Source organism: Hydra vulgaris, chromosome 07 (assembly GCF_038396675.1).
Source record: "Hydra vulgaris chromosome 07, alternate assembly HydraT2T_AEP".
NCBI lineage: Eukaryota > Metazoa > Cnidaria > Hydrozoa > Anthoathecata > Hydridae > Hydra > Hydra vulgaris.
Genome location: NC_088926.1, coordinates 15,438,162 through 15,463,043, shown reverse-complemented (window position 1 = coordinate 15,463,043; position 24,882 = coordinate 15,438,162). Strand labels below are relative to the sequence as shown.

General features: G+C 25.4%; 1 protein-coding gene across 8 annotated transcripts in view; it reads left to right on the top strand.

Moving 5' to 3' along the window:
• The window catches only part of LOC101237519 (voltage-dependent L-type calcium channel subunit alpha-1D), a 194,449-nt gene extending 170,047 nt beyond the window's left edge, over positions 1-24,402 (top strand). For 5 of the 8 annotated variants that reach the window (XM_065801179.1, XM_065801180.1, XM_065801177.1 and 2 more), the window contains 13 exons: positions 4,766-4,930; positions 11,178-11,285; positions 11,555-11,638; positions 16,740-16,784; positions 16,881-17,003; positions 17,209-17,274; positions 17,355-17,467; positions 18,078-18,240; positions 20,092-20,219; positions 20,908-21,004; positions 21,123-21,228; positions 21,308-21,412; positions 24,036-24,402. In XM_065801179.1, coding sequence (XP_065657251.1) covers positions 4,766-4,930; positions 11,178-11,285; positions 11,555-11,638; positions 16,740-16,784; positions 16,881-17,003; positions 17,209-17,274; positions 17,355-17,467; positions 18,078-18,240; positions 20,092-20,219; positions 20,908-21,004; positions 21,123-21,228; positions 21,308-21,412; positions 24,036-24,121 — 1,389 coding nt within the window. In that variant the 3' untranslated portion in view covers positions 24,122-24,402. The remainder of the gene's footprint in view (positions 1-4,765; positions 4,931-11,177; positions 11,286-11,554; positions 11,639-16,739; positions 16,785-16,880; positions 17,004-17,208; positions 17,275-17,354; positions 17,468-18,077; positions 18,241-20,091; positions 20,220-20,907; positions 21,005-21,122; positions 21,229-21,307; positions 21,413-24,035) is intronic. The other 3 variants (XM_065801178.1, XM_065801184.1, XR_010639593.1) reach the window with 2 other exon arrangements.
• The last annotated feature ends 480 nt before the right edge of the window (positions 24,403-24,882 follow it).

Genomic DNA, 24,882 nt, shown 5'->3' with positions numbered 1-24,882 from the left:
TTTGCAATATGGAGTTACAAACGGCTAAAAATTTAAAAAACTTTATCAGTTTATGTGAGTTATTCAATACAGACTTTATATCACTAAAGGAAATATATGTCCATATAGAAGAATAACTCTCTAAAGGAAATATATGTCCATATAGAAGACGCATTTAGGTATGTTAAATTTAATGCAAAATCTACCAATTTTTGTTTTACTAATTCTTTGTTTGCCTCATAGTAACCATCGCTTTTAACAAAACTCAATCTATACCCAACTTTATTGCAAAGAGTTTTAAGTTATATATACTTTTTCATTCATCAGTTGTTATGCTGAACTTTTCACCAGAAATTTTATCAACATCAATTCTGTTTTTTTTTATCTTGTAAAACAAAGTTATCATTAATACAAATATTGTTATTGGTTTGACTTTTTGGTTTTATGAAACCCCATTTTAGAATAAACTTGTGCATTGCATTGGATTTTGTAATCGTTCTGAAAGACATACTATCCTTCGCTGCATATTTTGCCAAGAATTCGGCTAAGGTTTTGCTTTTAAAGAATCCATCAACTTTCATACACATTTACTGATCTTTAGCAACAATTGTTTTATCTGTTTATTTTTTTGATAATTATATTATGGATGGTCCTCATATGGATGATTAGAATAGATAAGCTCAAACCTTTGCTTTTAAGATAAGAGTTGCTCAGAGTACATTTTTCTTCATTGACCAAATCATATGCTTTTGCAAAATACTTGCGGACTATAGAGAGTTGTTTTGACACATCATTTTTTGGTACTTAATTTTGAGAAGTTATATATAAAAGAAATGATGTGTGAATAAAATTTTACTACCAGTAAAATTACATTACTTATCACAAATGCATATTTAATAAATGTGATAAAAATAATAAGCATTGTCCTTGAAAAGGTGAGTGATGCACAACAACAAAAATTTATAAGAAAAATACATAATTTAAAAAAATAGTTAAAATTTTTTACACACATGTGTGTATACATATATATATATATATATATATATATATATATATATATATATATATATATATATATATATATATATATATATATATATATATATATATATATATATATAACCCTGAGATGTTGTCCGAAAGTTTTTTCCATATTTTGTTGACAAAAGTAAAAATTAAAATGCAAGACCGGAATTTTTTTTTTTTAATAATGATAGACTGCCTGCCCCAACCAAACCCTCAGTCGATGTAGCAGCACTCCCTTGTGGGTCAGGCTATTTGTCAGTCGATGTAGCAGCACTCCCTTGCGAGTCAGGCTATTTGTCAGTCGATGTAGCAGCACTCCCTTGCGAGTCAGGCTATAAAATAGTCGATGTAGCAACACTCCCTTGCAAGTCAGGCTATAAGATAGTCAATGTAGCAACACTCCGCGCATGATTTACAGTAAAAAAAATAAAAATAAAAACATTTTATTAAAAAAAATAAAAATAAAAACATTGTTTATATTTTTAAAAACATTCAGAATGTTTTAAAAACATTCAGAATGTTTTTAAAAACATTCTGGTCAATTAAATTTGCGTTTTAGTGGTTTTTTTATATAACAATTAATTTGTAATTAAATTAATGGTTTTGACTTTCGTCCAACACGGAAATGTTGGACGAAAGTCAAAAGTAATTAAAAGTGACGTATGTGTTGGCGTAAGAATCACTTTTTTCCTTCCGCTCTTCCTAAAGCCAACAAACTATAGATCTATATATATATATATATATATATATATATATAAAACTAAATAAAAATATATAATATATATAAAAAACTAGATGAATGGCATTGATTTATCCCTGGTTGCACTGCACTCAATTTGTTTCTCTGTACAGGAGCCTTATTTGTCAAGATTTGTGTTTTGGAGTTTTGGAGATGATGAAAACAACCAACAGTTTAAAAAAATAAAATGAGCAGATTCTTGAGTTTAGTAGCCTCCTTAGTCGTGGGAGAAATTAAAAAAATAATGTATTGAATGTATCAATGCAAAAATGAAAGCTTTTTATTTTTTGTTTGTATTCTTGACTATTTGTCTTCTTGACTATTAAGCTATAGGTGCGGTGGGCGTACTTACGTTGACTGCAGATTTTGGTTGCGCAAAAAAGTCTATAAATCAAAAAATGAGTTTTGAATCTTTTTCAGGTCATCTTTTCTAAATCTGGAAATAATCTTTTTGTTGCTTATATATTGCTATTATTTTATAGTTATGTATATAAATATTATATATGCATATAATAATTGTGTGTGTGTATATATATATATATATATATATATATATATATATATATATATATATATATATATATATATATATATATATATATATATATATATATATATATATATATATATATATATATATATATATATATATATATATATATATATACTCTAGCTTATAAAAGATTTGAGCCACATATATTAGAAAACAGTGTAGCTAAAAAACTATATATTCCTAATTAGTGTGGCTTTAATGACATTTCTATAACCTAAAGCCTGCTTTCATAACAACATTAAAACTTATAACCATGATTTTAGTTTGACTAAATTTATTTTTAAATTCAAATTAATTCAAGTGGGTTTTTTCATGACAATGCAACTATGTATTCTTTTGAGTGTATGTAATTAATTTAATAAAATAATAGAGCAAAAATAATTTTGATTGTTATATTTTAAATACTTATATTACAATTTATTATACATACAATTTTATATGTAACCACACGAAATTAATATTAGTTGAAATTAAAGATAAAATCAAAGCATCAGTTGAAACTAAAGAAAATTGTATTGCTTTAAAACCATCGCATATAAATTGTGCATAACGATCCTACTAGTAGTAAATTATGCACCATAATTTGAAAAGAGAAAACACAATGCAGGTTTTTCTTTAATTTCTTAAAAAACACAACTTTAAAAGAAAAAAAAGCATAAAATCTTTTCTGAAATGAAATATTAATCAAAATAAAAACAATTAATCAAAAAGTTAAAGAGAAAAAAGTGCATTAAAGTTTAAACGTTCCTATTAACTTTTTATAATTGAAATATAATAATACAGGATTAATATATTTCAATTACAAAAATAATATGATTCTTATTGCTTTTGATACATACTAGAAATTGCCTTGAGGTTCACTCATAAGGGGTTCACTCATCTTGATTGGTATTTCAAAATTACAGTATTCCAAATTGTTGAAGTTGAAATCTTGAGTTTTTTTACACATAAAAATTCTTATTACAATTCTAGTTTTCGGGCCATTTAAAAATATCAACAATTTATCACTTAAAAATATCAACAATTTATCAATTAAAAATATCAACAATTTATCATTTAAAAATATCAACAATTTATCATTTAAAAATATCAACAATTTATCATTTAAAAATATCAACAATTTATCATTTAAAAATATCAACAATTTATCATTTAAAAATATCAACAATTTATCATTTAAAAATATCAATAATTTATCATTTAAAAATATCAACAATTTATCATTTAAAAATATCAACAATTTATCATTTAAAAATATCAACAATTTATCATTTAAAAATATCAACAATTTATCATTTAAAAATATCAACAATTTATCATTTAAAAATATCAACAATTTATCATTTAAAAATATCAACAATTTATCATTTAAAAATATCAACAATTTATCATTTAAAAATATCAACAATTTATCATTTAAAAATATCAACAATTTATCATTTAAAAGTATCAACAATTTATCATTTAAAAATATCAACAATTTATCATTTAAAAATATCAACAATTTATCATTTAAAAATATCAACAATTTATCATTTAAAAATTTCAACAATTTATCATTTAAAAATATCAACAATTTATCATTTAAAAGTATCAACAATTTATCATTTAAAAAAATCAACAATTTGTATAAACTACTAGTATAAGACCAACTATCTGCACAAATTATTGATGATTAACATAAACATCAGACTTGATGTTGTCATGATTAATGAGTGATTAACAAAACAGTATCCTTATGTAGAATAATGCTAAATTCTACTTCAATCAATTAAAACATGTAGTTTGTTAAATTGATAATTTCTATCAATTATTTTAACCAAAATACTTTTATATTTCCTAAATTATCTAATAGCACAGGAAAAAAAAAAAGATAAAATCAAAGCATTTTTTAAAAATGTTTATGTTAATTGAATAATTATGGACATATGGCTTAATGGCGTATAATGAAAAAACAACCCCTGAATATTGTGAAACCAACTGCCCTACATTTAAACAACATTGCAAGCATGTTGATCAACAATCATATATTTCTTGAAATAAATTTTCACGGATATTTACAAATAGTAATGAAATACTACACAAGTTAACACCTTAAAAAAAATTATAATAATAATTAATCATACTAATAATTATTATTATTAATAATTATTTTTATGTGCTTTCCTTTTTTAATTTTTCACTTTTTTCTTTCCCTTATTTGTAAACTTTTTTTTTTTTCCCCCTTTCCTTTCTTTATTTAAAAACTTAGTTTTTTTTCTTTTTTCTTCTTTACTTTTTCTATAAAATTTTCTAATATCAAAAAACATCCGCCATTTCAGAAACCACTTTAAAGTTGAATGGAAATTAGATAAATATAATTTATTTTATATATGTATATAGATAAATATTAATATATATATATATATATATATATATATATATATATATATATATATATATTTATGCGTAAACTATTGTTTATTTAGAAGATTTGCCTAGATTTTGTTTTAAAATCAAAACCACAACCTTGTTTTATGCCCAAAGATGTGAAAAGTTTGAAATACAAAGTTTGGAAATTAATTGAATCACGCTTCTGGAATTACTTTATTGTATTTATAGTTTTATTAAATTCTGCTGCATTGTTGGTGGAGGTATAAAATAAATTACATTATATATAAATATATATATATATATATATATATATATATATATATACACATATACACATATACATATACATATATATATGCATTTATATTTATATACATACATTTATGTATATATATTTTTTACATATATATATATACATACATTTATGTATATATATTTTTTATTATTATCATTATTAAATATAATTTACACAGAACAGATTTGAACTTTAAGCTCCTAATTAGCTAGCAAGTGTATAGCTCAATACAACCACAGAAAATGATGAACTGTACTAACACTGTGGTATACAGTTTTCAGATCTAATTAATATTTGAAATTATTTGAAACATTGGGGATCTTGTCAGGCAGAGAGTTCCAATTACTTGCAACCTTATTGATGAAAATGTTTTGAAAATTTTGAAAATTTTCAAAATGAAATTATTGAACCATACAATTATTATTAGTTTTGTAATAAAATCTTGTCTCGTAGTCAAAGTGTTTTAATTAATGGGGTATTTATGTTGAATACATTCAATTACATTAATGTTTTTTTAAGGTGAGGACACTAGGCAGTGGTAACCTTTTCTAGATGGGGACAGACATATATGGAGGTTTTTGGAGATATTTACTTTTCAGATAACTAAAGTATGCTTTAAATAACCTAAAATTTGCCTTAGCAGCAGTGCTAAACTCTTGTACTTCAGATCATCAGAAAGTTGTGCACCAAGTTGTCTTTTTCCAAAGTTGTTGATTTTAACTGGGTTCTTTTTGTTATGCCAATTAAGTCATTTTCATTAATGTAAAATTATAATGAACAGATTTGGTTTGATATATGTGCAAAAGTTTACATTTTTAAATGTTAAGTTGCTTGAGCTATATTTGAACCAATTTTACAATATTATCAATGCCAGCTTGCAGACAAAGTTTGTTTTCTGAAACATACCCCATTATATTTTTTTTTGTTGTTGTTTGTATATATTTTGTGCCATCTGTATACATTTTGCCAATGTTTTTGTTGTCATCATGTTTTGGCAAGTCATTTATATAGGTTATAAACAGTGTTGGACCAAGAACTGAGTTTTGCGTAATGCTACTAGTAACATGTTCCTATTCTAATGAAGCATTACCAAGGAGGACAGATTAAGTTCTCTTGCAAAGATAGGCATTAATCAAGTTTAAAACTTTGTCACAAATCCTATATGTTTCAATCTTTTAGAGTCAGTTTTTGGGAAACTTTTTCAGATGCCATGACAAAATCAAGAAAAACAACATTAACAGCAAGCTTACATGGTGCAGTGTTGGTCAAGAAATCTATAGTTTCTATATTCAAGAAATCTATAGTTTATAGGAGTAAATTTGTAGCACAGGACTTTTGCTGACAAATCCTTGTTGACATATAAAGTGAAGATTATTAGATATCAAATGATGCATAACTTTCCCTTTGACCATTTTTCATATTTTACATAGTACATGAGTGATGGTCTGTAGTTTGTTGAATAAATCTTAAAGCCATTTTTTAACAACAGAGTTTTTTATTTTACATTTCTAACAAGCAAAGCTGTTGGTAATATTACTTCCTCTATTGAAGAATTTGAAGGCAGGCAAAGCTGCTACTGTAGTGGCACATGTTTTTAAAATGTAAAGACTTATTCGATCTTCACTAGTAGATTTGTAGCTTTCGAGTGCCTCAAAGTGTTTTTGAAAAAAATTCATAATCTTATAAAATGTTGAATAGAGAAGCAGAAACAAACAGATTTTTGATACAGTTTCAGTTTCTTTCTTACAAGATTTTGAATACACTTATACTGATTAATCACAGGGTTAAATTTGCTGTTACAGTTAAGAAACTAGAGCTCTTTTTTTTTATTTCAAAATTGATACATGAGATAAACTCTTCTGCAGCCTTTATTGTTGATACTGCAGAAGAATAGGTAAGATTCATTGGCGACAAAGTTTTTGAATAGATTATCCCAGTTCTGTTTGGACAGGTACTGGAAAAATTATGTATAAATTTCTTTTTTATAAATAAATTTTGAACTGGTAAAATAGCCTAAAAAAATTTTGAACTGATAAAATAGCCAAAAATAGCCAAAGTAATCATTAGCTAATTGATAATAGGATAAAGTGCAGTGATCTTGTGGGCTGTTTCCTAATGGGGAACCAATAATAATCTTATTAATACAATTTAATTCAGTGGTTATCAGATCAATAATATTTTTCAAAGATCCATTAATCTGTGATAAGTAATTATTCAGAATGATTTTGTTTTGAAAAAATTGCCTCATTACTTGCACGTGGACAATTATTTGCTTTTTATTAATAAACTAGATTTAATGGACTACAAAAATTTTATTTACCTTTCTAAATTATTTAAAAAGTTTCAATTATAAACCATGTCTGAGAAAGAGCTCTTACAAAAACGTATTTACAAGTTTAATGAAAATAACATAAACGAAGGTAAGAAGTAACATAAATGAAGGTAAGAAGTTTTTTAAGAAAATTCTGACATTCTTAGGTAAGAAAGTTAATCATTTTCAAGCTGAAGGAGAAAGCAAATCAACCATTTATTATATAATCAAGCGTTATGAAGATGGAATTGATGCTAATCAACAACAAGGAGCAGGCGAATTGGTTGTTATTTTTGAAAAACAAGGTTTAAATCAATTAAGACAATCAACAAACAATAAAACTGGTTTATCACAAAGAATGTTAGCTGAAAAATTCAATTGTAGTCAACCATATGTTTCAATTACTCTAAATCATAAACTAGGAATTAATTATTTCCAAAAAAGTAAAATACCAGATAGAATTTTTTTCAGATGGAAGCGAGAAGCAAATGTCATTTCTTAATATGAATTACAAGGTTTGTGATTGGGTTTTGGATGATAAATCTTATTTTACACTTTTGTATTTAGCTATTAATGGAAATGAATTCTATTATACTGATAATAAAACAAATGCTTCTCCATCACCAAAATATGCAAAAACTCTTAAGAAGCTAAAGTACTAATTTGGATAGTATTTTTGTATAAAAAAATTGCTGAATCATAGGCTAGAGAAAATAGCTTTACTATTTACTATTTTAGTATTCAAGAAAAAATGTTTAGAAACTAGATTGGTACCATTTTTGAAACATTCTGATCACAATTAAATATTTTGGCTAGATTTAGCTAGTGCGCATTATGCAAAAACAGTGGTAGCTTATTATAAAGCTCTACAAATCTTCCAGAGTGTAGAACAATTATGGACTGCTGGTGAAAGGTAACAGTGGTGAAAGTGTACAACAATAATGCGTGTGCTTTAGATACTAATCAACTCAGATGGAAAATAAAAAAATGTTTTACTGAATTTAATATGGAATGTGTACAAGAGCTTGTTAGAGGGTCTCAATTAGATCATGTACGTCGAAAAAGAAACTATAGAAGACGATTTAAAAAAAATAAAGTAATCATTAAATATGCTTTATTATTCAAGATACTGGTTTGTTGCCTACATGGATAATAAAGCGTCAGCTTTATGAAGATAGCATAAAATTTACTGCTACTATAGCAGGTTATGTTGTCAAAAAAAAATTAAAAAAATTCACCAAGTGTGAGGAATCAATATATGGATTTTGTATTGTTATAAATATTTTTTACAATAACTTGCAAAAAGAAATTAAAGATTCAGTAAAGAAAGATCTAAAAAGAAGTGAAAAAATTAAAAAAATATATAGAAAAAGAATTAATAACTATTCGTAACAAAAAGATATTTTTTTATTCCTGTCAATTACAGTTATAATGAATACAAAATAAGAAACATTTGATTTTATTCCCACAGGAGAGTTGTTGATAGTCTTCGCAACATGTAAGGTTACTTTTAGTAGCATGTTGATATATAGCTATCTAATAGCCTATTTCAGTGTTCTGTATTTTTTTGAATAAACTGAAACAGGCAAACAAAATAATAAAATCCAGAAAATAATGTAAGTAGTTAAAGAAAATCTAAATATTATTCAACCATTTTAATAAAACATGGAAAAAACCAATCAAAATATAATATCTTATAAAACATCACAATAACCAAACAAAATAAAACATTATACAAAACATTACAATAACCAAACAGACAAAATATAATATCTTACAAAACATCAGAATAACCAAAAAAATATAACAAAACTTAAAATAGTAAAAAAAAATAGTCAAACAAAAAAGTAAAAGAATGTTAAACCATTAAGTTTAATTATTGTGAAATATACAAAAAATATTATATTAGTTAAATAATGTTTTGTTCATATTTTTTAACATGAAGGTGTGATCATTAAAAAGATTGTCTTTAGAAAAAAAGAATTTAAATTAACACTCATTTATATTTTTTAAAGAAAATCTTATATATCCACATGCTATTAATAGTAGCCTTACATGTTGCTAAGACTACCAACAACTCTCCTGTGGAAATAAAACCAAAAGTTTTTTATTTTGTATTTATTATAATTGCAATTAATAGGAATAAAAAAATATCTTTTTGTTAGGAATATTTATTGATTCTTTTTCTATATATTTATTTAATTCTTTCACTTCTTTTTAGATCTTTCTATACTGAATCTCTAATTTCTTCTTGCAAGTTATTATAAAAAATATTTATAACAATACAAAATCCATATATTGATTCCTCACCCTTGGTGATTGTCACTAGTAAAATCAACACTATAATAAATCTTCAAAATTTGCTCTACAAAGATTTCCATTGAGTAAGAATAACTGAAATATTTGATTAGATCATTAGAAATAACATCAAGAATGCAAAAATGATGACATATAAAATCAGACAGTGATTGACTTGGACATGTAAGTCTCTGGACAATATTTTTAGGTATTCGTTATTAAGAATATTTTGTGCTTTAGAAACCATATTTTGATCACAAGTTCAACATCCAAATCTTTTTTTTCATTTTATTGGCAACATAGTCTGCTATAGTACCGGTAACCTTTATGCTATCTCCATAAAGCTAATGCTTTAATATCTCTGTAGGCAACAAACTAATATCTTGAATAATATTTTATAAATTAGAGTTATAAAATGTCTGATATTTTTTTTTTCACAGAATTTAATATTGTCTCTTAGCAAACTTCTGACAGCCAAAATCTTTTTACTATTACATACTTCTAAAAGACTAACATAAAATCTACCACAGCTCATTTGTCTATACTCATTAAAATAGAGGATCACTTTGTAACATGGAAGTAAGTACAGATGTATATTCTTTAGGCAAATCCTTAATAAGAAATGTAGTTGCTCATAGTGTTGTAATTAGAGCATGAGAGGTTTGTTTTGTAAATGTAAAATAATCATATTTTGACCAAACTTCATTCAAATTTGCAGTTTCTCTATAAAATCTTGGTTTATTATCACCTTTCACAACAGCGTTGCCAAGTTGATTGGATGTATTAAGCTTCCGCTTTGAGTTAAGTGTGATAAATAGCTTATAAAACAATTATATAAATTGTGCTACATAATTACTTTTAGGAAAATAAATCAGTATTGCACCTATAGTTATTCTGTCAAGTATAGCCAATGTAAGGTTGATAACTTTTTTTCTAAGATGAGTGACATATTAACTTATATTCTTGCTTTTTTCAAATTCCTGTTGTTGTAGTGTTAAGTAATTGATATTTTTCATAAACTTTAAGAAATTGCATCCAGCAGAACCGTAACACTTTACTCTGTTCTTGCTTTTTCAGAGTGTTACTCGTAACACTCTGAAAAATCAAATAAAAGAGAAGGAAAAACATATTTTTTTGCATTTAATAAGTTGTTAAACATTTTTAATTAAATGGAATAATAAGTAAAATTTAAATACTCCATTATAAACTGGATGGTAAATAAATATTTTTCCAACCCCATTATATGCTATAAAAAGGTCTGAAAATGCATTGAACAATACAATAATTTTTGAAGCACAACAGTCATGAAAAAAAAAACAACTTTAAATGTTACTTTCTTAATATTCTTTCTTAACATATTTTAACACTTTGATATAAGGCTGCTTTTCGCAAATACATCTCCATTCACATTGTAAAAAAACTGTCCCCTTAATTTTTTACAGAAAATGCAACAAAACTGTTTGTGTTGATTAAGTAGACCATGTTTAAGCTAGTTAAAACAACTTTATTAAATCTTTTAGTGAATTACAAACATCATTGAAAATTATAAAACCTTAATTAACATAGTCATTTCTTTTTAAAGTTAACTTTGTTTAAATTTTAGTTTGATGAGCAACCTTGTCTGTATGAAGAAATCCTGGAATTTATAAGCTACGTAGCGCTTTTTGTTTTTTTTTTAGAAGCTGGAATAAAAATATTTGCCTTTAGACAGGTAACTGTTTAATTATTTTTATGTTTGGTGCGTAAGTTTATGTGGGTTACTGTTTCTTTTATATTAGATGGGTAGCAGTTAGTTTAAATGAGTAACTGTTTCTTTTGTATTAGATAGGTAACAGTTAGTTTTTGTGGGCAACTGTTTCTTTTGTATTAGATGGATAACTGTTATTTTATGAGAATAACTGTTTCTTTTATATTAGATAATTTATTGTTTATTTTGTAATCTTAATTTTAGAATACTTGTTACCACTTTTTTTTTTATAGAATTATTTCAAAGATTTATGGAATTTATTTGATTTGTTAATTGTTATTTTGGGAATAATTGGCTTTGCATTGGATGTAGATATAGTAAAGTTTTTTCTTTTTATTTAGATAATATAAAAAGATCATTCTTAATAAAAAAAGTATATTAAAAACTTAAAATATTACTACAATAAATAAGAACTTCTTAATAAACTTTTATTCTGAATTTATTAGTATAACTAAAGCTTGATAAAAAAAAAAAATTTTTTAAATTTATTTCAAAGATCAAAAAGAAGACCATCTACAGTATGAAATATTGGCGCAAAGCGAATTTTTTTTTCAATAAGCATGTGCAGATAAAACATTTCTGCTGATTTTGCTGATTAATTGTTTCACTGCAGTGAAAAAAAGTCAGATTTGTTTCAACTTTTTGTGGATTTTTATGAGTGAAAATCAACCATATTTTAAATAGTATATCACATGATGTCAACAATGAAAGCAAAAAATTTTTTTTAATGGAAACAACAACAAAGAACAAAATGCTCAACTTGGTGTTCTTATTAATTTACATAGACCACTCCCAGAACATTGGCAAGCATTAGTAAATTCATCAAATAATGATGAATTTACTAATGCTGTCAATTCCAAAAGTTTCGCTTCACAAGATGTTTATCTTCGTTTAGAGTTTAACCATCTGCTGCTTCTTGCAGTTTTCCACAGAAATATTACTATCATAATAGGAAATCTATATAATAAAAATATCTAATATATCTCTATATATCAGATATAATAAAAATATCTAACATATCTCTATATCTCAGATATAACTATATCTCTATATCTAAATAATTGTATATCCATATAGGATATGATAGGATATAACACTGATATCAGAGTTTAGCATATATTTTTTAAAAGATAGTTATATATTAAATACTATTTTTAAAGATGACACTTTAATTTAATTTACCATATTTTCGGATCAGAAAGTATCCATGTTTGGGATGTAAATAAAAAAATATAGCATGAAAAATATGTGGAAATCAAATTGGCCTTTTTTCATGACAAAAAAATTAACTTCATGCAATTTATTTTGTCTTGTGGTAAACAACCTTAAGGCTTTTCAAAAAAATGTACTTAAGTAAAATACATTTTTTTATTTCAACACTTTCCTTATGTAAAACTGCTTTTTCATAGTCAGTTATTCATGTAAAACTGTTCTCAATTAGTCAGTTAAGCATGTAAAACTGTTCTCTGATAGTCAGTTAGTCATGTAAAACTGTTCTCTGATAGGCAGTCATGTAAAACAGTTTTTAATAGTCAAAGTCAAAAAGAAAATTAAGAAGAGAGTTAAAGAGAAAGAAAACTGGTTATAACACTTTTACACAACTGCTATAAAGTATTACAAAGAATATTAGAAAATAACTTGTTGTTGTAGCTACTTTTGATATTTACTATGATTTTTTTGTGATGCAATGTTTGTTAATTCAAAATTGTTGTATAATTTTCTTTTTATGTTATAAATTGTTGCTCAGTAATCTTGTCATGCTGTATATGTTTTGCAGCTTTTTACCATAAATTACTATGTAACGTTAATTTTTTAAATTGTTAAACAGATTTTTTTTCCCATTATTTCTTATGAAGTAATTATGCTATAATTTAAATAACATAGGAATGTTATATTCTTATATAGCTTAATGTTGCATGGATTGTAAAAAACATAAGTTAAACATAAAAATATAAAAGTTTTGTCATAACAACAGTTCACCAACACTTTTAGAATTTGCATTATATATACTGCACTACAATAACATCAGGTTAAAACTTTTATATTTGAATAGCATACTATGTGTTGCATTACAATAGCATCAGGTAAAAGCTTTTAGATTTTAATAGCATATTATGTGCTGCACTACAATAACATCAGGTTAAAACTTTTATATTTGAATAGCATACTATGTGTTGCATTACAATAGCATCAGGTAAAAGCTTTTAGATTTTAATAGCATATTATGTGCTGCACTACAGTAACATCAGTTTAAAACTTTTAGATTTGAATAGCATACTATGTGTTGCATTACAATAGCATCAGGTAAAAGCTTTTAGATTTTAATAGCATATTATGTGCTGCACAACAATAACATTAGGTTGAAACTTTTAGATTCAAGTAGCATACTATGTGCTGCACTACAATAACAGGTTAAAAAATTTTTATTTACAAAATAAATCTAACAATTATTCTACCACCTGAAATTTTCTGCTTTATCATGTGTGTAAACTACTTTGCAGTTTTGTATTGAAAAAATATTTACAAGTTTTGAAATGAAATGAAAAAAGTTTTACAAGTACATCTAATAACTATTTAAAAGTTTGATTGATTTTGATAAGTATGTAAGAAAAAAAGTCTTACAGGTTCTTTTTCATAATAAAAGGATCCATTTCAGGGTTTGATTGAATGTATAACTTATGTACGCAGTATGGTTTTCTTAAATGCTTTCATTTAAAAACCATTTTTTGATTTTGCAAATAGTGAATTATTTGCTGTAATGAGTTTGACATTTCAAGTAATTTTGATTGCTTTGAAAAACAATGTTTAAAAAGAATGTTGCTCAAAACAATAATTATTTAAATGACAATAACTTTTTAACATTTGCAATTGCAACGTAAATGATTTTTAAATTTGAACAGATTCAAATATTAAAATAAATAATATTATAAGAAAAACTTATTCAAAATAGCAAAACTACTGTCTAGTTTTGAAAAATTACACATTGTTTACATGTTTCACGTTGAATGCACCTTGTGTCCTGATGGAACAAAGAACTAGCTCATCAAATGTACAGACTACAATACAAAACAAATTCACGCTCATTCTTGGAAGTTCCATCAATATTGCCATGTTTCTTTTTCTTCTGACAAATACGAAAAATCTAATTAACTTTAATCTTAATCAAAAGTGATTGACTTTTTTTAAATTTAAACTTAAAATAATTAACAAAATTGTTGCCAGGCATCTAATTTTGGACTTCATTTCAACCAAATTAGAATCCATTGATGCAAAAGCTGATTAAAAGTGACACGAAGTTTGAAGCTCCTAAAAACATTAAAAAGTTTGTCAGACAGTTTATAGCTTAGCAGCGTATGTGAAAGACAAAGACATGAAGGAAATAATGCTGATAATATCTAATGGAGTAAAGTTTTTCTGTGAGTAATGAAGAAACGTTTAAATAAATTAAAGTTATGAACATCAACATTTTTTAACAATTACAATCAAAATCTTAGTATGATTAAATTAATGAATTAATGAATGTGATGCAAAAACTTTGCCTCAGCAAAGTTTTGGCAAAGTGTCCTTCTCTCACAGCACAACTAAATCACATTTGCTATGATCATGGAGTCCGCCTTTGTTTGAAACAAGTACTAACACAAAAAAAGACCATTACAGACATCAATTGAATAAATGAGGATTCATTATCAAATCAGAGCAAAGAAGAATCTGATGCAGAAAGTGACATTCTAATGTCATCATGCACATTACGCTGCTTCATTTTGAGGTCATGAAAAGGTCTAAAGTACCATGGAGTCCCATCTGTTGTGCAGACCTTTGTTTTAGTATTAGATTTTTTTATTTTGAATTTTGATCGCTTTTAGGGGTGGCTCAATGGTCTCATTAGTCTTATTTATGACTTTTTTTATCTTTTTTTAAGCCCATTTTTAACAAAATTGAGCTAGTTCTATATGTCAAAATAATTCAATTTTTTTTTCATTCAAGAATTACTTCTCAGTTAGAAGAAACAAATAATAATGCATTGTAATTTTATTAATTGAAATATTTTATGTAAATCTGACCACAAAATTTTAAATATATTTGATTTTTTTAATTTTGGCGTACTGCGGTAGCTTCGCAAAAAACCTTTAAGCAAAGGCGCTTTTTAAATTTTATTTTAAAAAGCAGGATATATTTAATCGGAAATTAAAGTAAAAATTTGTAACTTAAAATTTTATTTGTAACTTAAATATAAAATTTTGATATTGATATTGCATTTTTGACCAATCAGAAGAGGGAAAATTGAGAATAGATGGAAACTTAGATAAACTCCTGTTAACAGGAGTTTATCTAAGTTTGAAATGAAATTAAGTTTACATGAAACCATGTCAGACAGTGAGTTCAGCTCAAATGGAAGAAGATGATGCTTTTTCATACCCTGATCAAGAGTTGAAGAAGAAACTCCAAAAACCTGATACTGTTGTACTTCCAAAAGGTATTCTCAAGAAAACTGCTGATACAGCTATTGGGTATGGAATAAGTTACAGATAGCATGCTTTGGAAGGAATAAGTTATAGGCAGTATAAATCTGTGTTACATCAAAAAATTTTTAGACTTTTATTAAATAATGACATAGTTTTATTGTTTGTAGATTTTCTTTATAGTTTTATTATTAGTTTAGATTTTTATTAATTGACAAGAATTTTTATTGGAATTACGAACGGAGGAAAGTTTTATTTATGGTTGCTTACTTGAAGTAATCAAAAAAATGATTCTTAAAGGCATTCAATCTTAACTGTCTGCTAAAATTTCTCAACAATCCTCAACAAGCTCTTGAAAAGCCAAGAGTGTCCTCATTCTTGCTCTCATCAAATAAAGAAATTATTGAAGATGCAAAAAAACTCTGACTTTTTGCTTTTTTTTAACATTTTTTTTTTCACTCCCTTCAGCAACAATGACAGTGATGATGTTATAGAAATTCCATCTGAAGCTCAGTAGGCAGTTGAACTTCAATTCATTTATAACAAAAAATTTATTTATAACAAAGCCCAAAGAGCCACAAACAAACAAAAAATAAAATCCAGTGTGAGACAACCAATCCAAGCCACTAATCCTAATGATTAGTATTCAACAGAAGTATTCAACAGCTACGTTAGGACTGGATTCAAATCAGAATTAGAACATGCATTAAAGTTAATCAATTCAACATTTATTGAGTGTGAGCAAAATTTTTCAATTTCCATCATAGTAAAAGGTGGAAGAGAAGGACAGCTGCAACTTTGAATGAGTTTTTGAATTTGAGTTTAGTCTTTCGAAAAGTTATCTTAAGAAACAATATTAATTTGATAAATTTAGAAAATTTATGATTCATTGTTAATAATAAAAAATTATTAAAAAAAAAATTTCTTAAAATATCACTTCATAGTTTTTTACTTTTAGAAAAATTGTAAATCTGGGTACCTGCAACAAGATCCATCATTTTCAGTCAGGCACATTTCTAGTTATAATATTGAAAAATTTTAAGAATTAAAAATTAAAACTGTTGCATCAGTATGTAAATAAATATGCTTTATATTTTAGAGAATTCAACCTTCATTTGATACAAATATATTTTCTTTTTTTCGTGTTTTGCGTTTTATCAAATTAATGCAAAGAGTTCGTCCAATCAGAATACTTATTTGGACATTTCTAAAATCTTTACAGGTTACTTTTTTTTTTGTTTACAGATATTTTTAGATAATTCCAAGGAGGCTTTTTATATACTTATACTGTGTATTGTTTTAGACTAGATTATTTGTTCGTTGTTGTTTTGACTTTAAATTTTAAAACTGGAAATTTGATTTAACATATTTTATTTCTACTTTATATTTCTATAAATAAAAGTATTTATATTCTCCTTCACTTTTAGGCTTTTCCGCATCTTGGAGTTTTAATTTTTTTTGTATTCTACATTTATGCTGTTATTGGAATGCAGGTTTTTTTAAATAAAATCTTATTTTTTTTATGTTTAACATCTTTCTAAATAGTGCATTTTAGTTTTTTTTTATATTTTAGTTATTTGCCTTGATATCTATTTCTCACAATGATGGTGAAAATAAACGTTGGTTGTATATTAATAAATACAATAATTTTCGAACATTCTTAAGCTCACTTCAAGTTCTTTTTGAGTAAGTTTGGATTTTATTTTTGTGTACAAAAAAAATAAGTATATTTTGCTGTTAGGCAAACTAGACAGACAGTAATTTTACTTAATTATAATTTTTCATGCGATATGCATACATAAAGTGAATGATATTACATTACCAAAAGGCATAACTGTTCTAGCAGAGTTGAAAATCAAGATTATTAAGTTCAAAACCTTTTTTTACTTGATCAAAATTAAATTAAGTTAAAGCACTTTTATCTAGATATTCTTAAGGGTTAAACTTACTGTTTATATTTTGTTGATTTGTTTTAAATTTGAGTGGTACTTTTTATGCTGTTTACAATTTTATCTTTTCAGATAAACTCAGGTTGCATATAAATAATATTTTATTATAGTTGCATGTATTTTTTTATATTATAATTGCATGTAACTTTTGTTGGTTTTTTTACAATATGGCTATGCTTTAAGCATGGCCATATTGTAAAAAAACTATAAAATCATGAAAAATTAGTTATTAAAAAAAAAAAGTGTTTGTTTTGATTTAGTAAATGAAAAGTAATTTTTACTATAAACTTTTCTTATTTTTTCCATTAAATACTGTCAAGATTAAAATATTAAAATTTATTTTATAGGGTTGCTTCTGGTGATAACTGGCCCAATATAATGATGGCTTGCATTAATGGTGCAAAATGTGACAATAAATTAAGAGCTGTTCAACTTGATAAAATGTTGTTTTGTGGAAGTGATGCTGCATATTTCTACTTTATCTCCTTTATTTTATTTTGTTATTATTTGGTGAGTTACATTAAAAAGATATAGGGAAGGGTTTGGACTTTTTTTGCCATCTTTTATCTACTTTTTTCAAAAAATTTATAAAAGTTAAATATATTAATTTTTTTATCACAACCTCTTAGAAAACTGCTTCTATCTTCTAAGCACAATTTTCTTTATTTTAATAAATTAAAAAATTATTATAATCACAAAATTGTTTCAATCTTTTACAAATATTTTTAGTTATATTCGAAGTAACTTTTCATCAATTGAAACTTTTTTGTTTTTTACAAAATTCACCAGATCTACTTGCTCTTGAGACTTTTAATTTGTTTCAACTTTGGTTCTTTGGTTGATTGCTGGTATAATTTTATTCAAGTTTTGTTTCAAGTTGTATTCAAGTTTTATTCAATACACCCCAGAGCAAAATAACAATTTTTATGCTAAAATTATTTTAGTGGTTTTTGTTATTAGAATTGTTCTTTTTTGAATTGATTTATATTCTTGTTGAATTAAATTTTATTTTATTTTACTCTCTCTCACTCTCTCTCTCTGTAAGTTCAAAATATAAGCACTGATAAACAAAGCTGCTTTAGAAATAAGTTGAGTTGTGGTTTAAATTCTTCTAATTTACTTCATATTGTTAAAGTAACACAAAAGTTTTTATGGGTTTTATATTGTTATACGCTGGATACAGATTGGATTGTTTTGCAATTGTAGCATTTTTATGTAGTTGAAATGCAGCCTATTTAAATCTAGCACCAACAACAATGATTCATTTCCATAAAGCATTGAAGTATCTACATTCTTATCTAAATATGTTTTGTTGATTTTATTAGCCTTTTATGTTAAGTAATGACTCATTTGATGAGTAACATTTTTGAAGCAAATGTACATAGTTCTTTTAGAAGAAAATGTAAACAAATGTTTATTATTTTATTGATACTATTGGTCAAAAAATTTTTATTTACGCTTTTTGTTTAATAGATTAGTATTTATAAAGTTATGATTGAATATTTCAGTTAAAAAAACTTATTAAAAACTTGTTTTTGCAATCTTGACTATGAATCGAACATGTTACAGTTTTATTTATAGAAAAAACTGGTGAAAAATTTGTTGTATTTTTGTCTACATACTTTGATTCACATAAACAAAAGTTTGGAAGATATTTGTTAATTTGTTACTTTTAGGTATCTGATACCTAAAAGTAATGGGTTACAGTAAAACATCAAAAACTGTTTGCTACTTGCATGTGTATGAAAACTAAGTATTACACTTACATTAAACTGTTTCAAAGAAAATGAACAAAAAAAAACATGTTACTGCACTCATTTCCTAATAATTGACCCTCATGAAATGGCTGATCTGTCATGAAATGGCTGATCTGTCTAAAATTTTGAATAATTATTGCTTTATCTGAATTAATTAATTGAAATAATCAATAAACTGTTAAAATAATAAATAAACTCCAATAAACTCTGTGACTTCTTTTAATTATATTTGAGACTCCTCTGATGGAAAAATTTTGATATCAGTGTCACATTAAAGCTAAAGTGATTGGCTTAAATGTGATTTAGTTTCACACAAAATGTTGACAACCTTAGGATTTTATGATTTTATGACATTATGATTTTATGATATTATGACAACCTTAAGATTTTATGATATTATGAACTAAGATTTTATGATATGAATTTATTTGTCAATTAATTGTTGATCAATTCTATCAATGTTTTTGTGGAGGTCTGGAACTTTTTTTAATGTTTTTGTGGAGTTCTAGAACTTTTTTAAAAATGTCAAAGTTTTTTTTTTATTTTTACTATCTATGCAGTTAATATAACTCAGGTTAAACTTATTTGTATATATTTAACATAGATGCTTAACTTGATCTTGGCTGTTATAATGGACAACTTTGCATATTTAACAGAGGATACAAGCAAGCTTGGTCCTCAACATTTAGATGAAGTTGTAATGGTTTGGTCCAACTTTGACCCAAGAGCAACGTAAGTTTAATTAGTAGATGTTTTACTAGTTATTTTTGTATATTATGCTACAATTATTTTTTTTAATATTTATATAATAAAATTATAGCATAATATAAAAAAACGTATTTATATATTTATATTGGTATATTAAATAAAAATTTTAACTTAAATATTAGGCTTTATATATCATTAAAACAAACTGTTTATAAAACTTCCAAAATTGAAAAATATAAAAATCAAAATCAAATAATTCTATCAAAAGTTGCAACTTTTGAAGTAACAAATTTTAATAACTATAGCATTTTTAAAAAACATTTGATTTTAAATACATCTAAAAAAACACTAACATGATTTTAAATACTTAATTTAAGACATCAGTTCATTTAGACATTTATAAAGACATTAGTCTAAAAAAACTAAGTACATTTTGTTTTTAGAAAAGTACATTTAGAACTTGATCAAATTTGTTACAAAATATAATTTTTGTATTTTCAAAAAAAATTTTCAGGTTTTCAAAAATTTGTAAAATTTTTAAAGTATTTTTACATAAAGCGTTTTTTATATTATAAAACATTGATATATTAAGTTTTAGTGTATAAAAAATTTATACAATAATAATAATATACACTATGATTAAATATTTTTTAATTGTACACTAAAAATATTTATTCATACAGTTCAAAAGGTGGACAATTTTTTGATTTAGTGGTCGAATAAAGCATACAGAAGTAATTCAATTGCTCAAAGAAATGATGCCACCTGTAGGACTTGGTCCCCATTGCATAAAAATTGTGGCATACAAGGTTGTTTGATTTTTTATTTGTGAATTTTTATGCAGTTCATTTTTTCAATTCTAGTCTCAGCTAATATTATTTAACAAAAATTATTGATAATAACAACCTAGTTTGTAATATATTTTAGCGTTTAGTCCAAATGAACATGATATTATATGATGATGGTTCTGTAGATTACACAGGGTTCTTTTTTGCTTTAGTACGAACAGCGCTGAATATATATACTAAAAATGGTAATAATTTGTTTCAAAATTATTTGAATGAATTATTATTTTTTTAATATTGGTCATATTTGATTTCCAATTTTTAAAGCTAATCTTCAAATAAATAATGATGCAATTCGCAATATGTTACTTTCAATTTGGCCAAAAATAACAAAACGTACTTTAGACTTGGTTATTCCTCGTCCACCACGAAGTAAGTGTTATTTTTAGGTTTAGTGAATTTTATAATATATAAATATATATTTTTTATTGAGTTATAATTTATTATAATTAAATAAAATAAGTTAATTAATATAATTTATAATTATGTCTTTTAGTTTAAATATGTAGTTTAGAAAAGTAGAAATTAAATTTTAAGTGTGTCATATAAAAAATGATGTTCTATTTATATTAAACTACATCACAATCATCTGTAGCAACACCACTACTACTCCATCTGAATCATGTGTAGCAACACCACTTCTACTTCGCCTGAATCATCTGTAGAAACACCACTTCTACTTCATCTGAATCATCTCTAGCAACACCACTCCATCTGAATCATCTCTAGCAACACCACTTCTACTTCATCTGAATCATCTGTAGCAACATCACTTCTACTCCATCTTCATCATCTTAAACCAGATTAATAATTGCATGAAGCTTGTTATTTGAAGAGCTAGTGTTTTTTTTTTAGCAAACTATATTGCTTTTTCCATCATAAATTAGTAAAGCAACATAAACACAAGGCTTTTTCCATCATAAATTAGTAAAGCAACACTAAAGTGAACCCAATAAAGTAAAATCACCTCAATGGGTTAAAATTTGGTATTTTTTAATTTACATAGCTACCACCGCTCGAGTATTTTAAGTTACATTATCATTGCATGCATGTTTTGCTTCTGAGGTATGATGTTTCTAGCATTAAAGATATTGTTGCTCCTCGATATCTGAAATTTATTCATCTGTTGAGTTTTTTTTTCTTCAATTTGTCACAAACCTGCTTGTGCTATTATAAATGATTTTTTAAAGTTACACAGATATCTTTCCATAGTTTTGGCGCAATTTACACAATGGTTTGTGATTACGAAAATATATCTTTGCATATCAACACAAAAATTAACTGTGGATAAAAACAAAGAATAAAAAAAACTATTGGTTCTAGAGCTTGGTTTTCAACAGTTGTAGAAATGTCGTATAACAGTTGTGAGATATTTGTAGAAATGTTATACAACAGTTATGCGATAGTTGTAGAAATGTCGTTCAACATTCGCACAACATTTTGTCGCAAATATTGATTTATATTTCTGCAACCATTACATTCATTTCTGCAACCATTGCTTTACAACTTAAACTTTTTTGTATAACAGGAGTTGTGAAAATTATGTAAAAGAATGTTTTTAATTATGCAAGAGAATATTTTATTTTAAAATCTTATTGCTGCACAACTGTTGTACGACAATTTCTACAACTATTAGAAATCAGCCTTAAGTTATAAGTATTTTAAGCTACATTATTATTGCATGCATCATTTCTACAATTGTTGAAAACCTTTAGAACCAATAGTTTTTTATTATTATTTGTTTTTATCCACAGTTGATTTTTGTGTTGATATTCAAAGATATATTTTCGTAATCAAAAGTTTTGACCACTTAATGATCTTGCAAACTTTTTTAACTACCTAATTTTTTTTTTTGACAAGTTGTACACATATATTTTACATTTTTATAGTAGAAAAATCGTATGTAATTCTCTCAAAAGTTATATTTTTTTCTTCCTGTTTTACACATAAGAAAATTACCTATACATGGTAAAAATCCATGTATTTCAGTTATAAAAAAGAATAAAATTGATATTTGAATATTCTGTTAGAAAAATGCTCGATATATTAAGTTACGCATACGCACCTTTTTGTTTTACGGGCAATATTGCAATATTATGTAATCTTATATGACTCAATTGCTATCAGTGTCGCAAGTAGCGACACTGATAGCAATTCCAATCTATACTGTTGAATAAATTTTTTTAAAGCGATATAGATAAAAACTCTGATTTAACGGGTTGCACTACCTTAAAAAAATAAAAAGCAAAAGAAATTTAATTTTTGATAACTTACCTTACCACAATTTTTTGAAAGTTAAAACATCAATATAAATTACTAATTTCAGGTTAAACATTATTTAAATCACCATGCAGTAAATAGTGTGTACAAAAGACTGGGTGCAGTCGCCTAATTTATTAAAACATATTAGATACCGCAGACTTTCAAAAATAATAGCACGCCAGTATTTTTTAGTATTGGTGTCTGGATTCATTCTAAACACCAACATAGAATAAATTATTGCTAACGAAATAAGCGTTGGAAAAGTTATTGAATTACTTCAATAACTTTTCCAACGCTTATTTCTATCATGCTGAACCGCGTAATCTCAACGGTAACGTTAGTACTAAGCATTGAATATACATCGATGTATTTTATGGTGTATATTACATACATTGTATGGTGCATCGATTAGTACACATAATCTCCGTTTTATATAGGTACCATTGATGTCTGTATGCGATCAAAATTTTTAGATATGACAGTTTTTTACCTAAATAGACTTGATTATGAGAAAAAATACGTGAAATTGTATTTTAATTCATAATTTGTACAAATCGAAAACTCGTCTTAACAAGTTTGAAACTTAAAGTTGAAAAATATTTTTCATTATTATTCGTGAAAGAAAAATCTGTACTTATTTACATTTATTTTGAGAAACCTGCACTTATTTACTTCAATATTTTTTTGCAATAATTAATTTCAATAATTTTGAAAAATGTGTATACTTTTTTAGACGCCAAGCAGATGACCATTGGAAAGCTTTATGCTGCGAAATTAATTGTCTACAATTACAGAAATATTGTTCAATCGAAAGTGTAAGGATGTCCAAGCTCGAAATACAGTGGCCAGAAGTCCTTCTACTTGTCATCTAAGCAATCTAAAAATGATCAAATTTGATTTTCTACTCTCCATAAATCTTCTTTTTACCTGCGCTTGACTCTCTTTATCCGGGCTTGACTCTCTTTAAGTGATGCTAACACTATATAAAATTTATAATCTTAAATTTTTATCTTAATTGTTGCAAAACGAAAGTTATAAAACATGTATATATTTATACTAATATTTTTTATGATAAATTTATTTAAATATGAAATTTTAAAGTTTTGTATAAGATTTTTTATAATAAAAACTTTAGAGATTCAGTTTTCTTTTTGGTTTTTGTAAGGCGCATGTCATATTTTTGAGCATAAATAGAAATATTTTTTTGTTCCATTAAAAACAAAATAACTTCATTTTTCAAATTTTTCTGTGTTTTTACTTCTCATTTTATGGGTATATTTAACTTGTTAAATAAGGCCCCATTAAAATCATTACAATATACATTATTACGCGTGGTCATGGCACATTTATACTGCAAGTCACTTATGTGATTGTCGTGAAAATATACGGGAACCGCTTTTTGGAAACTTTGAGTTTTTCAAAATTTGTTTCACATAAATGATCGAGTAAGGTTCAAACTCTTTTGAACTTAGCTTTCACAATTAGGAGACCATTAATATTTATAAATATTAAATTCAAACAACGTAAACTAAGTATGCTACAGGTTTAGTGCCCTTAAAAAGAAAACAAATTTAAATATG